Genomic DNA, 15,108 nt, shown 5'->3' with positions numbered 1-15,108 from the left:
TATGGCGGAGTCGGCGGCAGCCGCTCTGACGGCCGCGGCTGCCGGGCTGACAGGGCAGGAGGCCGGACCTCGGGCCGCCCGCTGCAGTGGCTGCAGCGGGGCCGAGGGAAGCGCGGCGCGCGCCGCGGCGGGGGCGGGGGAGGGGGCGGGCCCGGCCCGGCAGGGGGCGGGGAGGCGGGGGGAGGCGTGGGGAGGCGGGCAGCGCGGCCGCCGGCGCTCGGGTCCGCCTCTGACTGCAGCGCGGCGGGGCGATGTGTGATTACCATGGCGAGGAGTCTCTGTCCGGGGGCCTGGCTGAGGAAACCCTGTTACCTCCAGGTAGGCCGGCGGCCGCCCCGCTACCCGCTGCGGGAGCACCCGGCCGCGCGCCCTGCCGCGCCGCGCGGGACCTGCCCGCTCCCCTCCTCCCTCACTGGGTCCGCGCCTGCCCGAACCCCGCTGCCCCCTGCCGTCCGGCACCTGGCGGCGCGCCCTCTCCAGCCTCCCCGGCGGCGCTGCCGACGCCCCCCGCCGCGGCCCTCGCGCCTCCCGCGCCGCGGCCGGCCCGGCTCCAGGGCCCGGGTGCGGGGCCCGGGTCGTCCCGCCTGGGTTCATCCTCGCACCCCGAGAGCCCCGAGACGTGAGCCGGGTAGGACCTGCGCGCTCCGGGTGCTGCCCGCAGCCCTGCGCCCTTCCAGGCAGAGCTCGACGGGCCGCCTTCTCCCTGGTCGTTTCGGGGCTTTCCCACCTCCCCCGTGCGCCCCCGCAGGTCGGCTGCTCTTAGACTCCGTGTCTTGGGTCTTAAGTCGGTGGTAGAAAAGGTGGTGTAGCATTCCTCCGTATCTTAGGAAATTATGACGATTTGTTACTCCAGTGTCTCCCCAGACCCCAAACAACAGCGCCGAGCCCCTTGGTTGCGTCTTTCCATCACGCCCAGGATTTAAATGGGAGGTGGAGATCGGTAAGCCTGAACCGGGCGGCTGGGTGTTCGCTTTTTTAAAGGAAAGGGGCTGGTGGCTGGTCTGCGGATCCCAAATACCCAGCAATGCAAACGTAATTCTCAGTCATGTCGTGTGTACTGTTCGCGTGTTAATTTTTCATGATTTCCCGTTCCACCCTCTGTTCCGCTGCCAGCCTGTGCCTTGGAACCCTACTACTGCCTAAGTGTACTGTTTGGTCACCAGGGGGACCTAGTAGACACCGCGAGTAGCTGAGCGCAAATCCGTCACTCCGATGGAAAAGCAGCTACAAATCAATGCCTTGCATGGGTCAGCAGTGTTAGCCAACACTGCATTCAGAGGACAGTATTCCTTTACCGCTTACATTAAAAGGCCTAAAGGTATTGGTAGATGATTTGGGGTCAGCTGGTGCTTTTATAAATTAAGAAAAAAGTTGAGAAGATAACCATCATGGGGCAAGTAAATATTACATTTTTGTTTGAAAATTGTATGTGTGAGTCATTACCCTGAAATGAGTGATGTACTGCAAATTGGAAGCATGATTTGACAACCCATGATATTAAACGTCTACGAATAAAAGAGTCTTTGTAGCAAGCACCACCAATAGTAATAGTAATAGTAATTGTGCCCTTGAGTAACACTATCACAACCCCATCTAGAATTCAGCCCAGGCCAGGTACCTCTTTATAATCCTTTGTAACACCTCACACCAGTGTTAAAAAAAAAAATCTTACCTGCCAGGCACGGTGGCTCACACCTGTAATCCCAGCACTTGGGAGGCCGCGGTGGGCAGATTGCTTCAGCTCAGGAGTTTGAGACCAGCCTGGGCAACATTGTGAAACCCTGTCTCTACTAAAAATACAAAACAAAAACAAAAAAAAACCATAGTTGGGTGGGATGGAGGGTGCCTGTGGTCCCAGCTACTCCGAGAGGCTGAAGTGGGAGTATAGCTTGAGCTGGGGAGCAGAGATTGCAGTCAGCCGAGATCAGCCACTGCACTCCAGCTTGGGCAACAGGGTGAGACCCTATGTCTTTAAAAAACAAAAACAAAAACAAAAACACCAAAATATTTTACTATGGAAAATTTTATACATTCAGAAAACAGAATAGTGAACTGTCATATGCCCATCACCTGTCCTCAACAGTCAGTATTTTGTTTCATTTCCCCTCCCCCACCCCTTCCAACCAACGTATTCATTCATTCATTCGTTCGTTTGTTCATTCATTTTTTTTTTGAGATGGGGTCTTCCTCTGTTGCGCAGGCTGGAGTGCAGTGGCGCCATCTGGGCTCACTGCAGCCTCGACTTTCCGGGTTCAGGTAATCCTTTCACTTCAGCCTCCTGAGTAGCTGGGACTACAGGCACATACCACCATGCCCAGCTAATTTTGGTACTTTTTGTAGACACGGGGTTTCATCATGTTGCCATGGCTAGTCTCAAACTCCTGGGCTCAAGCAATCCTCCTGCCTTGACCTCCCAAAGTGCTGGGATTACAAGCATAAACCACCAAGCCTACCTGAACCAGAGTATTTTAAAGCAAATCTCAGCCATCACATCATTTAATCTAAGTACCTCAGTATGCATTTCTAATAGATAAGCATATTTTTAGACATAATCATAACACTATTATCATGCCTAACGAAGTTAAGAACAATTTATTTTTTCCCACCCTGAGATATGCATCAACCTGAGATTACTGACTAAATTTTATTTGCCATGGAGTGGGTTTACTGTGATTTGAATGAGTCTTTCCGCAAAAACAAAACAAAAAACCCTCCTCTTATCAGCTCGTTCATGCCAGAAATTCTTCTTATGAGGGAAACTAGTTTTCATTTCATGTTGTGGAAGAATGTCTTAGAATACAGATGTCTAGTTTAAGTAACTTTTCCTGTGAATGAATGTATTATTTTAATTTAAAGTGAGGGTGTAATTATTCAGCAGGTATAAGAGGTCTTGTTCGGTTTTGGGGTAGGGAAAGGGTGTAGAGAGAGTTTGGGAAGCAGTTGGATTTATTTCAAAGATGGAAGAGATGAAGGGCCAGGAAGAGGAGAGAAAGGTTACAGAGACCAACTTTGTATACTTATAGTTTTGCTGTTTGTCTTTAACTGGATGGGGTCACAAACCAGTTATGTCCTGAGGTGTTCAGGCCTTAGGAGTTGCAAGTTCCCTTTTTTCTATAGTTTACAGGAGAAAACTTTTAAGCAGTAAGCTGACTTGTAAGGGAACTTCATTCTCAGTATTTTTATTAATCCAGATATCACTGTGGCATTTGGCAACACTTTTGGAGAACTGTAGCATTATGCAATTTATGATATATTTTCAGCCATAATGGGTATTCATGGGCTAATACAGGCACCTGATCACTGTTCATAGCTTTGTTTATATAGCAAAGGAGATTTTACTGCCTGTGAAAAAACGAACTTGTGTTTTATATGCGTACAATAGTATATTATTCAGCAATAAAGTGAAAAGAAGTTCTGATACATACTGTAACATGGATGAACCTTAAAAACTTTAAATACATGAAAGAAACCAGTCACAAAAGATCACGTGTTATTTCATTCATATGAGATGTCCAGAATGGGCAAATCTATAAAGACAAAAAAATAGGTTAGTGATTACCTATCGGGAAATGGGGAGTAACTACTGATGGATACGAGGTATTCTTGAGGGGAATGGAAATGTTCTAAAATTGATAGTGGTAATTGTTGCACAAGTCTGTGAATATACCAAAACCTACTGAACTTTATACTTTAAATGAATAAATTGTAGGATATGTGAATTATTTATGTATCTCCATAAAACTGTTAAAAAAGAAAAATAAATGACCTGAGTTTATCATGAAAGTGGTCCTTCTCTCTACCTTTTGCTGCAGATTCCACCAAGGCCAGCTTTTTGGTGCAGGAAGCACTTCTTCCAGGGGAGCGGGGCAGGCACACTGTTATGTCGCAGCCCCTCTTTGGGCTAGGGAGACTTGTGACCTTCCCGGAAGAGCCAACAGACATTTACCCGAGCAACGAGCTTCTCATGGCAAGGCATCTTGCCCAGAGCAAGCCAATTTACAGTGCCATGCTTTCCAGACATTTCGTTGAAACATGACTTGGGAAATAACACTTCCTGGAGTGGCTAAATGATGCAGCACATTGCACAGAGTAGAACCCTGCCTCTGAGATCAGAAACTGTGGGTGTATTAACTGCCTAAACCATTTTTAGGCGGTAGTTTTCTTCCATGTCCCATTATGGTGTATACTACTTGTGGCCTGCTTGGGTGTGGTAACCCAGAATGACACCTTCATTTGTCTGTGTTTAGCAATGTGTTTTCTACAAACTAGGATTCTCCTTTGTTTAGGGTTTGCTCTCATAGTCTGAGTGAAGCTGATAACACAGCCGCCCTGTAATTTGTTGGTTTTGGTTTAAAATACCTTCTTCCTTCTCACTCTTGTTAAGTCCTAAAAGAATGAAAGTTAAGACAATTCAGCATAATTCTCTGTACTAAGATTATACTCATTTTCCATTCCAGTCTTTCTGCCTGTCTATTCTGTTGCATATGAAAAGCTGGTACAGTTCTCATGGAATTTGAAGTCCCATATACTTGAGTCCTTGGAAGATTTTCAAGCCCTTCTGCTTGTAAAGGGCTTAAAGTTTCTGAAGTATCCTCTTGAAAATGACTGCCCTAGCAATTTCAATATGTGTTCAGTAGGACTGTCATGGGTGAACAGATAGATGGCATGTTCTAACTAGGGTGTTGGCACTTGTTTAACATTTCTGATACCTAGCATTTTGGCTCATATTAGCATAATTTTTCAAACATGACTGCTGTGGATGATTTGGTTCCTTATAAGTTAATGTAGATATTTTGTGGGATTTAGTGCCAGACTGATACAGATTAACTGGTAATAGTAATAATGTTGCTGAATACTGTAGTAAGAGTAATATGGCTTTTTGCCCATTTTCACTCTCCAGGACTATTTTAAATCTAAGAATAATTAGAACCTATGGTTGTTCCCTGTCATCCAAAGACTATAGAGGGAGAAGATCTGCAGTTTGTGTAGTTCTCATTAACTTTACTGGACCTGCTGTTCAGAGATTAGCTTTTGCCTTTGCCTGAAACTTAATCTCCAGAGCTATGATTAGTTTTCTGAGACTGGTATGTGTACAGAGAGCCATTTGATATCACCATTAGTTGCTTTTAAACCTTTGTTAGACGCTCAAAGAAATGGTGAATTCTCAGGCAGATTGCATCCTTAACACATTTCTTTCAGACTAAACCGTACAATAAAACTGTTTCTTCATTGTAGGCTTCTCAGTGCCTCAGATTTTTGTTTTTGTTTTTAAGTTAAAGACTAAATTTTTTAGAGCCATTTAAGTTCACAGCAAAATTGAGAGGAATGCAGAGATTTCCCATGTACCCCTTATCCGGACACATGCATAGCCTCCCTCCTTTTCTTTTCTTTTTTCTTTTCTTTTCTCCCTCCTTTTCTTCTTTTCTTTTCCCTTGATACGAAGTCTCCCTCTGTCACCCAGGCTGGAGTGCAGTGGCACAATCATGGCTCACTGCAGCCTCCACCTCCATGTTCAAGTGATCCTACTGTCTCAACTTCATGAGTAGTTACAGGCCCATGCCACCAAGCCCAGCTAATTTAATTTTTTAATTTTATTTTTTAGAGACAGTGGTCCCACTGCATTGCCCAGGCTAGTCTTGAATTCTTGGGCTCAAGTGACCCTCCTGCCTTGGCCTCCCAAATGTGCTGGAATTATAGGAATGAACCACTATGCCTGGCTCCTCCTCTATTTTCAACATTCCCCACCTAATGGTACATGTTTTAGAGTTGATTAACCTACACAGACATATCATCACCCAAAGTCCATATTTTGCATTAGGGGTTATTTTTTATGTTGTACATTCAGTGGGTTTGGACATGTATCCATCATTACAGTATAGAAAGGAGTTTCGCTTTTTCATCCTTCTATCCCCATTGAGCCCCCAACAACCACTGGTCTTTGTTGTTTCTATATTTTGCCTTTTTCTAAAATGTCATCTAGTTGGAACCATATAGTGTTAGGTATCCTTTTCAAGTAGGTTTCTTTCACTTAGTAATATGCATTTAAGTCTCCTCCGTGTCATTTCATAGCTTAATAGCTCATTTCTTTTTAACGGTGAATAATGTTTCATTGTCTGAATGTACCAGAGTTTAATCCATTCACCTACTGAAGGACATCTTAATTGCTTCCAATATTTGGCAATTATGAATAAGGTTGCTATGTAAACATCTGTGTGCAGGTTTTTTTGTGGAATGCCCCAGTTTTTCATCTTGATGGATTATAGTATTATTTTATATTTGCCATAAAAGTTTTCTTTTCTTTTTTTTTAGCAGTTAGGTACATTTTAATGTTTTTATTTTTAAAAGTTGTTTCTAAAAGCAATACTGTATCATTCTGTTAAATACCATCATTTTGCATTGCCTGATTGAAGAGGTAAAGTGTTGTCGACTGGGCACAGAGGCTCATGCTTGTAATCCCAGCACTTTTGAAGGCTGAGGTGGGCAGATTACTTGAGGTCAGGAGTTTGAGACCAGCCTGACCAACATGGCGAAACCTGGTCTCTAAAAATACAAAAATTAGCCTGGCATGGTGGCCCGTGCCTGTAGTCCCAACTACTTGGGAGGCTGAGGTGGGAGAATCACTTGAACCCTGGAGTAGGAGGCTGCAGTAAGCCAAGATCATGCCACTGCACTCCAGCCTGGATGACAGACTGAGACTCTGCCTCAAAAAAAAAAAAAAAGTTAGAAAGAAAAGGTAAAGTAATAATATTTTTAACATATCTATTTCTTTTTCTTTTCTTTTTTTTTGAGGCAGGGTCTTGCTCTGTTGCCCAAGCTGGTCTCAAACTCCTGGGTTCAAGCAGATCTTCCCACCTTGGACTTCCAGAGTGCTAGGATTACATGTGAGAGCTACTATGCCTGGCCATATCCATTTCTAGATGTTCAAATAATTTTCCTTTAAAAACCTTTAATCTATGAAGTATGCGAGTTTAGAAAACCAGGATACTAATATTTTGAGTTATTAAAACATGCACAGAAAACTATGTGCATGTTTTAATAACCCAAAATATTAGTAAATGAATTTATCTTTGAAAATAAGTAATTCCTTTTGTTGTTGTTGACTGGGTATTTAATGAAATTAAATAATAATAATTATTATTATTTTTTTGAGACAGAGTCTTGCTCTGTTGCCCAGGCTGGAGTGCAGTGGTGTAGTCCTGGCTCACTGCAGCCTCCACGTCCTGGGTTCAAGTGATTCTCCTGCCTCAGCCTCCTGAGTAGCTGGGACTACAGGCGTGTGCCACCACGCCTGGCTAATTTTTGTATTTTTAGTAGAGACAGGGTTTCACCATGTTGGCCAGGATGGTCTTGATCTCCTGACCTCACAATCCGCCCACTCCTTCTCCCAAAGTGCTGAGATTACAGGCATGAGCCATCATGCCTGGCCATAGTTATCTTTTTTAAGTGTGATCCTGAAATGATGGGTTTTTTTGTTTCTTTTTTTTTTAAATTGTGGTCAAAAGCACATAAAATTTGCTGTCTTAACCATTTTTAAATGTGTAGTAGAGTAGTAAGTATTTTATGCACTTTGTGCAGCAACAAAGATCTGTGTAGAGAGATCTAGAGATCTGTTCAGCACATCTCTAGAACTTCTTCATCCTGCAAAGTCGAAACTCTACCCATTGAACAACTCCTCATTTCCTCCTCCGCCTAGCCTTTGGTGACCACATTGTGCTTTCTGTTTCCATTAGACTGCTTTAGATACCTCATATAAGTGGAATCACACAGCATTTGTCTTTTTGTGACTGCCTTATTTCACTTAACATAATGTCACCCATGTACAGTATGACAGGGTTTCCTTCTTATTTAAGGTGGTAGTATTCCATTGTATCTATGTTCCACATTTCCTTTATCCATTCATCAGTCAGTGAACAATTAGGTCGCTTCCACCTCTTGGCTGTTGTGATAGTACCACAGTGAACATGGGAGTGCAAATATCTTTTACATTCCCACCAATAATGCACAAGGGTTCCGATTTTGCCACATCCCCATCAGCACTTTTTTTTTTCTTTTCGTTTGTTTGTTTTAAGAGTGATCATTCTCATAGGTGTGAGTTGATACCTTGTTGTAGTTTTCATGTTCCTGATGATTAGTGGTGTTGAACAACTTTCATATGCTTGTTGGCCATTTGTATATCTTCTTTGGAGAAACTTCCTTCTTGATTTGTTGTTTCAGATTGATGTTTATTCAACAGGGTTATGGATTATTGTGAAGAGTGTTCCCTTTTCTTTCTTAAGAACAGGGTAAACAGGTTTGAAGATATTCTCCCAAGAGAGATTTTTTTTTTTCACCTGGGTGCAGGTGGGCTAAGGCAAAAAGGGCGATAGCTGAGAGACTTTTAATGTATTAGCAACCTTCTGAATTAGTACATCCATTTCAGATGTAACATAATGTCAGAGCCACAGACTATTAGATCTTAGAGTAGTGCCACAAGTTTACTCCCTCTCCCCCATTGTTTGAAAATTGGGACTTCTTATTTCTTTTAAAATGGTGATCAGGGCCGGACGCGGTGGCTCACGCCTGTAATCCCAGCATTTTGGGAGGCCGAGGCGGGTGGATCACGAGGTCAAGAGATCGAGACCATCCTGGTCAACATGGTGAAACCCCGTCTCTACTAAATATACAAAAAAAATAGCTGGGCATGGTGGCGCGTGCCTGTAATCCCAGCTACTCAGGAGGCTGAGGTAGGAGAATTGCCTGAACCCAGGAGGCGGAGGTTGCGGTGAGCCGAGATCGCGCCATTGCACTCCAGCCTGGGTAACAAGAGCGAAACTCCGTCTCAAAAAAAAAAAAAAGAAAGAAAAATGGTGATCAGGCCGCTATCCTATGTACCCTTCATTGAATCCTGGATATTTTTTTAAAAAGCCATAAAAGTATTTTTTGAGATAATGGAGAAATTTGAAAATGGACTGTATAATAGATGGTAGTATTGTATCAATGTTAACATGTGCTGTATGGGATACTGTTCTGGTTTTTAGAAAATTTAAACTGCAGTTTTTTTCAGACAAGGTGTTGCTCTGTTGCCCAGGCTGGAGTGCAGTGGCACCATCATGGTTCACTGCAACCTAGCCTTCTGGGCTCAAGTGATCTCTTACCTCAGCCTCCCAAATAGCTGGGACCACAGGCATGTGCCACAACACCTAGCTAGTTTTTGTATTTTTTATAGAGATGTGGTTTCACCATGTTGCCCAGGCTGGTCTCAAACTCCTGGGCTCACCTTGGCCTCTCAAAGTCCTGGGATTACAGACATGAACCACCATGCCCAGCCAAAACTAAAGCATTTAGGGTAAAAAGTATCATAAAAAAGTAGGGTAAAAGTAAGTCTGTAACTATCTTACAAATAGTTCAGGAAAAATGTTTGTATACACATATGCAAACTTTTTTTTTTTTGAGATGAAATCTCACACTGTCCCCTGAGCTGGAGTGCAGTAGCTTAATCTCAGCTCACTACAACCTTTGCCTCCCGGGTTCAAGTGATTCTCCTGCCTCAGCCTCCCAAGTAGCTGGGATTACGGGCGCCCACCACCATGCCCAGCTAATTTTTTTGTATTTTTAGTAGAGACGGTGTTTCACCATGTTGGCCAGGCTGATCTCAAACTCCTGACCTCATGATCTGCCTGCCTCAGCCTCCCAAAGTGCTGGGATTATAGGCGTGAGCCACCACGCCCGGCCTACAAACATTTTTACAAGCAGGGTTTCTTAATCTCAGTATTATTGACATTTTGGGCTGGATAATTGTGTGGGACTTTGCGTTGTAGGATGTTTAGCAACATCCATGGGCTCTACCTATTAGACGTCAGTAGCATTCCCCCAGTAGTGACTATCAGATAAGTCTCCAGACTTTCTGTTTTTTTGTTTTTGTTTTTGTTTTAAGAATAGCCATTCTCACAGGCGTGAATTGATATCTCACTGTAGTTTTGATTTCATTTTCTTGATGATTAGTTGTCCTCTGGGGGGCAAAAACATCCGCAGTTTAGAATGTATGATACAGAGAAGGAAAAAGAAGGAGAAGGAGGGGGGAAAATATTTAAGTACATTTAGGAAGAGTGAGAAAGCAAGGAAATTAGAACAATGTTAGCAATTGATGAATATAGGTATAGGGTATAAGAGTATGCATTGTGTTAGTCTTTTCAATTTTCTGTAGGCTTAAACATTTTCAAAGTGAGGTTGGGGAAAATAAATTAGACTGTATTGTATAGTAATTGAGTATGACTGGAAATGTATGAACTCTGTTCAAAGTTACATCTCTTAATAGAAAAATGAGATTTGACAGGGCAAGTTTGAAGTCAGTGATTAAAGAAAGTGTATTAGTTTCCCAGTGCTCCTGTAACAAATTACTGCAAATTTAGTAGCTTAAAACAACGCCCATTTATTTGTACCCTCATCTCAGAGTTTTGTTAACTCAGAAGTCATGACACAGTGTGACTCAGCTGTTTCTCTGCTTCAAGTTTCACAAGGTTGAAATCAGTGTCACCAGTGCTGAGTTTCTTTCTAGAGCTCTGGGAATGACGTGGCTTCCAGATTCCTTCAGGTTGTCAGAATTCCGTTACATGTGGTTGCAGGACTGAGTCTCCATTTCCTTGCTGGCTGTTGGCTGGGGATTGTTCTCAGCCTTTAGAGGCCACATGCATTTCATGGTTCATGGCTCCCTTTCTCCATCTTCAAAGCTAGCAACCATGGGTGGGGTCCTTTGTTTCACATCTCTCTGTCTTCCTCCTCTGCCTCATCTCACTAACTCCTCAGCCTTCCTTTTCTGCTTTTAAGAGCTCATATGATTACATTGGATCCACTCAGATAATCCAGAATAATTTCTATTTTAAAGTCGTCTGATTAGTAACCTTAATTCTACTTGCAAAGTCCCTCCTTCATAGCAGTACTTAGATTAGTATTTGAAATAACCAGAGGTTGGGAATGTTGGTGGATATCTGTAGAATTCTGCCTCCACAGGAACATACAATTGAATTCTAAAGGTAAAAAAAGTAATTATTTCTTAAAATATTATGTTTTTTTTCCTATTAGTATTAGGTTTAAAGGTGGTACCAAAGAAGAGATTTTTATAAGAGAGCTATGACTATATTAATCTTTCTTGCAATAACTATGAAAGGAGTCTTGGGTATTTATTAAAGGAAGGAAAGTGGAAATAGCTACTAATAGTTACATTTGGAAAAACTTATTTTTACCAGAAACACTATTCTTTTTTGTTGATTTGTTTGAGACAGGGTCTCCCTCTGTTTCCTAGACTGGCATGCAGTGGCACAGTCATAGCTCATTGCAGCGTTGTCCCGGGCTCAAGCAACTATTCCTCCTGCCTCCCGAATAACTTTTGAATGCATCATCTCATCCTCATTCTTCTGCTGATACTGTAATTCACATCTTCCTTTTGTCTAATTAGGCCCATTGGAATAGCCTAGTCTACCCCTTTCAGATCTGTCCTCCACATTGCTTCCAAAGTAATTTGTTCAGGTCTCCCTTCCTGCTGGTAGAATCCTTCAGTGGCTTCCCTTTGCTCAGAGTTCTGAGCACCTCTCTTCATTTCTTGCCCCTTACTATATTGCTGTTTCATTCCTGCCACTACCACCCTGTGCACCGTTTGCTCTAGCAATCCAGAAAAACTTCCTGTCTCCCAGACAACATGCTCTCTCACGTGTCAACGTGTCTACCTGCCTTTCTTCTTTGCCGTAGAATGTCCGTTCCCCATCTGCTCCACATACCTATGCATCTAGTTTGTTGTCTTTTTTTCACTTGTCCTTTAAGTCTCAACTCAAAGAGGAAGTGACCTTTCAGCAGTCCCTCCTTAACACTCCACAGTACTAGTGTACCTCTTCTGTGCCCCGGACTGTGAGTGCGTGATATTTGGCATGCTCTTCTCTCAAGCACTTGGAAGACTGAAATGTTGTCAGTGGTTTCCAGATTCTTCTTCCATCCCAGACTGTTCTCTTTGAAAGCTAAAATGTCAGTTTTCTCTCTGTCTTTTATGCCTAGGGCAGAGCAGATGATCAAAAAATATTTGTTGAATGAATGAATCAGCATATATACTTGTAAAGATAGAGTTTTATAGAACTGATTAGATAAACTAATTTCTTATCTGAAGGAGTGTGTACACAGTAAGTAAAATAGTATAGATGAGCTTATGATACAAACTATGTTTCTCCTTCCACTTCTTCCTGCCCCCAGCTTTACTCCCTAAAGGTACCCCCTCTTTAACCATTTATATTTTTGGATTTCCTGGTGACTGTGCCTCTAACTTCTAAGGCTATGCCTCTAAAGGGAATAGTACACATCCTGGGAAGTACATAAGATGCTTAATTCGAGTACTGAAAGAAATTATTGCCTGGTGCAGTGGCTCATGCCTGTAATCTCAGCATTTTGGGAGGCCGCGGTGGTCAAATCACCTGAGGTCAGGAGTTCGAGACCAGCCTGACCAACATGGAGAAACCCCGTCTCTACTAAAAATATAAAATTAGCCAGGCATGGTAGCATATGCCTCTAATCCCGTCTCTACTAAAAATATAAAATTAGCCAGGCATGGTAGCATATGCCTCCCAGCTACTTGGGAGGCTGAGGCAGGAGAAATGCTTGTACCTGGGAGGCAGAGGTTGTGATGAGCCGAGATTGCACCACTGCATTCCAGCCTGGGCAACAAGAGTGAAACTCTGTCTCAAAAAAAAAAAAAAGAAAGAAATTATTTGAAATTTTATTTATTGTATAGATTTTTTGGAAAGCATATTAACTTTATTAAGTTTTTTAAGTTCCCTGAATGCTTCTTGGAGTGAGGTGAAGTTCTAATTTTGTGGATGAGGGTGGGAGGGTAGAGAAGTGGGTAAGCAGAATGGTCAAATCGTTGGTTCTTTATCTGTATGCTGCTTTTAAAAAATGAAGGTAACTAATCCCAGCACTTTGGGAGGCCAGAGTAGGTGGATCACTTGAGATCAGGAGTTTGAGACCAGCCTGGCCAATATGGTGAAATCCTGTCTTTACTAAAAATACAAAAAAATTAGCTGGGCATAGTAGTGGTTGCCTGTAATCCCAGTTACTTGAGAGGCTGAGGCAGGAGAATCGCTTGAACCCAGGAGGCAGAGGTTGCAGTGAGCCAAGATTGCGCCACTGCACTCCAGCCTGGGCAACAAGAATGAAACTCCACCTCAGAAAAAATAAATGAAGTTAACTACCTTTTAGTTGGGTGTGGTGGCTCATGCCTGTAATCCCAGCACTTTGGGAGGCCAAGGCAAGAGGATCACTTGAGCCCGAGAGTTCCCTGTCTCTATTTTTTAATGAAAAAGAAAAAGGAAGTTAATTACCTGTTTAAAAAAGTTTCTAGGGCCGGGTGCAGTGGCTCAAGCCTGTAATCCCAGCACTTTGGGAGGCCGAGGCGGGTGGATCACGAGGTCAAGAGATCGAGACCATCCTGGTCAACATGGTGAAACCCCGTCTCTACTAATACAAAAAATTAGCTGGGCACGGTGGCGCGTGCCTGTAATCCCAGCTACTCAGGAGGCTGAGGCAGGAGAATTGCCTGAACCCAGGAGGCGGAGGTTGCGGTGAGCCGAGATCGCGCCATTGCACTCCAGCCTGGGTATCAAGAGCGAAACTCCGTCTCAAAAAAAAAAAAAAGTTTCTAAAAATTGCTTTTAGTTGACACATAATTGTACGTATTTATGGGATACAATGTGATATTTCAATACATGTTCCATTCCTGCCACCACCACCTCATGCACCATTTGCTCCAGCAATCCTGAAAAACTTCCCGTTTCCAGACAACATGCTCTCTGCTGTGTGTCAGTGTGTCTGCCCTACCTTTCCTCTTTGCCTTGAAATGTCCTTCCCACTTTCTGTCAGCTACACTTTTATACTGCCAAAGTTGATAATATTTATAGTTTTTCCTATTGTACAAACAAGTCTCCATATAAGTATAGTGATCAAATCAGGACAATTAGTATATCTATCCCCTTAAACTTTTATCATTTCTTTAAACTGGGAACACACTAGATCCTCTCCTGCCTATTTGAAAATATACAGTAAATTATTATTAACTAGAGCCACCCTACAGTGCTGTAGAATACTAGAACTTATTCCTCCTATCTAGCTGCACTTTGGTATCTGTTAACCAATCTTTGCCTGTTCCTCTCTCCCCCGGTACCTTTCCCTACCTCTGATAACCACTATTCTACTTTCTGTGAGATCAACTTTTGTCATTTCCACATATGTTTGAAAACGTGTGGTATTTGTCTTCCTGTGCCTGGCTTGTTTCACTTAACATACCGTCCTACAGGCTCTTCCGTGTTGCAGTGGAAGACAAGATTTCATTGTTTTCTGTGGCTGAATAGTATTCCATTCCTTTGATTGATTTCATATCTTGGCTACTGTGAATCGTGCTACAGTAAACGGGGAAGTACAGATGTCTCTCCATACTGATTTCCTGTCCTTTGGGTAAATATCCAGTAGTGGGATTGCTTGATTATATGGTAATTCTATTCTTTCCCATAATGGCTGTACTAATTTACATTCCCACCAACAGTGTTTAAGAATTCCCTTTTCTCTGCATCTTTACCAGTATTTGTTATTTCTTGTCTTTTTTGGGAATAGCCGTTCTAACTGGGGCGAGATGATGTCTCATTGTGGCTTTGATGTGCATTTCCCTGGTGATGAATGACATTGAGCATTTTTTCTTATCATTGTTTTGGCCACTTGTATGACTTCTTTTGAGAAAGGTCTATTCAGATCATTTGCCCAGGTGAAGTGCTTTTTTTAAAATACCTTAAAATGTTTATTTTTATATAAGAATAACTGATGATTTTCTATATTTGATTTATTATAAGTATTTCCCATCTTGAAAATTCATTCAAAATACATACTTTAAACTTTTATTTTTGTGTAATTTACAGTATACATATAATAGATGAGTATAGTCGGCCAGGTATGGTAGCTCACGCCTGTACAATCGCAGCACCTTGGGAGGCCGAGGCGGGCGGATCACGATGTCAAGAGATTGAGACCATCCTAGTGAAACCTTGTCTCTACTAAAAATCCAAAAATTAGCTGGGCGTGGTGGTGTGCGCCTATAGTCCCAGC

The 15,108-nt window shown here is 42.7% G+C and overlaps 1 protein-coding gene across 1 annotated transcript in view; it reads left to right on the top strand.

The window, feature by feature from the left end:
- Positions 1-229: 229 nt before the first annotated feature.
- Positions 230-15,108, top strand: part of DIPK1A (divergent protein kinase domain 1A) — a 127,145-nt gene continuing 112,266 nt past the window's right edge. The window contains exon 1 of the mRNA XM_064371157.1: positions 230-318. Coding sequence (XP_064227227.1) covers positions 265-318 — 54 coding nt within the window. The 5' untranslated portion in view covers positions 230-264. The remainder of the gene's footprint in view (positions 319-15,108) is intronic.

Source organism: Aotus nancymaae, unplaced genomic scaffold (genome assembly GCF_030222135.1).
Source record: "Aotus nancymaae isolate 86718 unplaced genomic scaffold, 86718_ANA_hifiasm-v0.15.2.pri h1tg000122l, whole genome shotgun sequence".
Lineage (NCBI taxonomy): Eukaryota > Metazoa > Chordata > Mammalia > Primates > Aotidae > Aotus > Aotus nancymaae.
This window is presented reverse-complemented; position numbering and strand designations above follow the sequence as displayed.